Here is a 1,943-nt window from a genome sequence, read left to right as displayed (position 1 = left end):
ATTCCATTAAAGGAATCCTAACATTTTTTAGAAATGTGGAACACAAATTATATCATAAGTTTTACAAAGAATAAATTAACAACTGCATTTGCGTTTTGGTGTCTCCTGTAGATGCGGTTCCTTGTCTTCGTCCTCCTCATGGCTCTAGCCTTCGCCTGGAGGAGACCTCGGCGTAGGTAGGGCTGGCGAGTTTTTGCTGATGAGAGACGAGGACTTATTTTAGCACCTCTACAATATGGGTTATTAATGAAAGATAGAAGTGGTCGATGTGCTAACAGCCATGTGTGATGTAAAGTAATATGTGTAATACTACCCTCTACAGATGTTTAAAAGTAATAAAAAAAGATGTACCTGAATTTACTGACAGATGAGATCTGTATTTTAGGCTCCCTATATTCTGGGGGTAAATGTGATAGCGCAGAGATCAGAGAAATATAATTTGCAAGTATTTTTCGTAAGATTAGGTTTATTTATATAAATTGTAAGGTTTTCTTGTCAGCATTTCTGTTGTTGTAACTGGTAATATTATCATCAATTTTGTTGTTATTAGTACTGTTTTCATATTTTCAGATGATCTAGATCCTTCACGAAGGTCATATTACATGGGACCAGTCTACTTTTATTTTTTAATTTCCGAAGTCAAAGTAACTTCATGATGCTATACCTGATTTACAGAATGTTTTTTTTGTGTGTTCTCTTGAAGTTAACCCTTACTTCTTCTCAAGCAATGTTGTAGACCTAATATATAATCGGTGTAAAAAGTTGTCTTTTATTATTCTTTTGGCTGCCTGAAAATGTAGCTGGTTACAAATATGACATTTTGCAGATTTTTAGACAGGTGGCTTAATTCACTTTCTGCCATGGATGGGAAAACAATACATTGACTGAAACAAATGTAAAAAGAGAGAGAAAACACGGGCCATTGTTATTTCTGCTGATATGTACCAGAATGCCCAAATGCAGTGTAATGTAAATACTGGTCAAAATTATTTCGAAGATTAACACGTGTTCTTTGATATATGAGAGTGATGATAAAATGTATAAAATCAGTAGTTACGATATTAATGGCCATCGTAAATCAGAGATAAAAGGACTATTTAGACGATGCTTGACGTGATTTAAAACTTTCAGAGGGAGATTTGGTAATGAGAGTATATCAGAAATGAAAGGTTATTTTGTCATTACCTTCTCACTTCTGTGAAATAATTGTTCAAATAAATATCAAATTAATTTCGGCCTAAATGGATAATGAAACAATAAGTTATTCCAAACGACATTCATTTGGATAATTCATTTGATCACTTTCAATGTCAGTGCCATAAGGATGCTTATGATAAATCTATGATAGCGAAACAAGAGTCTGAAACATCAAATAATTTTTATTAAAGGCACTAGAGACAGTGATTCTGCTTTAGCATAACATTTCGTAAAGCATTAAATGCATTTATTTTTTAGATAAAGTTTATATCCTCTTGACTTATCTGAAAAGAATAGGGCAATCTCAAATTCTAGACTAGTGCGTAAACGTAGAAATCGTGTAATCATTATTCACTTTACACTGTTGAAGGTAAAAGAAGAAATCCTATTGAAAACACAAAACAAATCTTCAGAAAAGTTTTATTTGCCATGTTGGTAAACGGAAGTCGGAAATCCCCTGCTCACTCGCAGCCACAACTGATGCTAGATCAGCCTGATGATAGATCAGGAATAGTTTAGGTATTAAAAAAATAATTGTTTTATCGGAGTGTGATTGAACGCTACTGAAATGTAAATTATATTGACAGACAAGATCACCAAATCAATTAATTAATTTTCAAAAGTGAGTCACATGTGCAGTATATGACAACGTGTTTTCTTACCATGATGACCGTGATGCCCTCCATGGTGACCTCCGTGGTGACCCCCGTGGTGACCCCCGTGATGGCCTCCGTGATGACCTCCGC

The 1,943-nt window shown here is 34.6% G+C and overlaps 1 protein-coding gene across 1 annotated transcript; it reads right to left on the bottom strand.

Annotated features, from left to right (window-relative positions):
• Window positions 1-1,361: 1,361 nt before the first annotated feature.
• LOC119591017 lies at window positions 1,362-1,943 on the bottom strand (the record flags this gene model as incomplete). The annotated part of the gene is given in 2 exon segments (XM_037939747.1): window positions 1,362-1,690; window positions 1,860-1,943. Coding segments are annotated over 2 exon segments (168 nt in total), but the record flags the coding sequence as incomplete, so codon positions are not given.

This window comes from Penaeus monodon, chromosome 28 (genome assembly GCF_015228065.2).
Source record: "Penaeus monodon isolate SGIC_2016 chromosome 28, NSTDA_Pmon_1, whole genome shotgun sequence".
In the NCBI taxonomy this organism is placed as follows: Eukaryota; Metazoa; Arthropoda; class Malacostraca; order Decapoda; family Penaeidae; genus Penaeus; species Penaeus monodon.
Note: the sequence above shows the minus strand (reverse complement) of the source record. Positions and strands in the feature narration are given on the sequence as shown.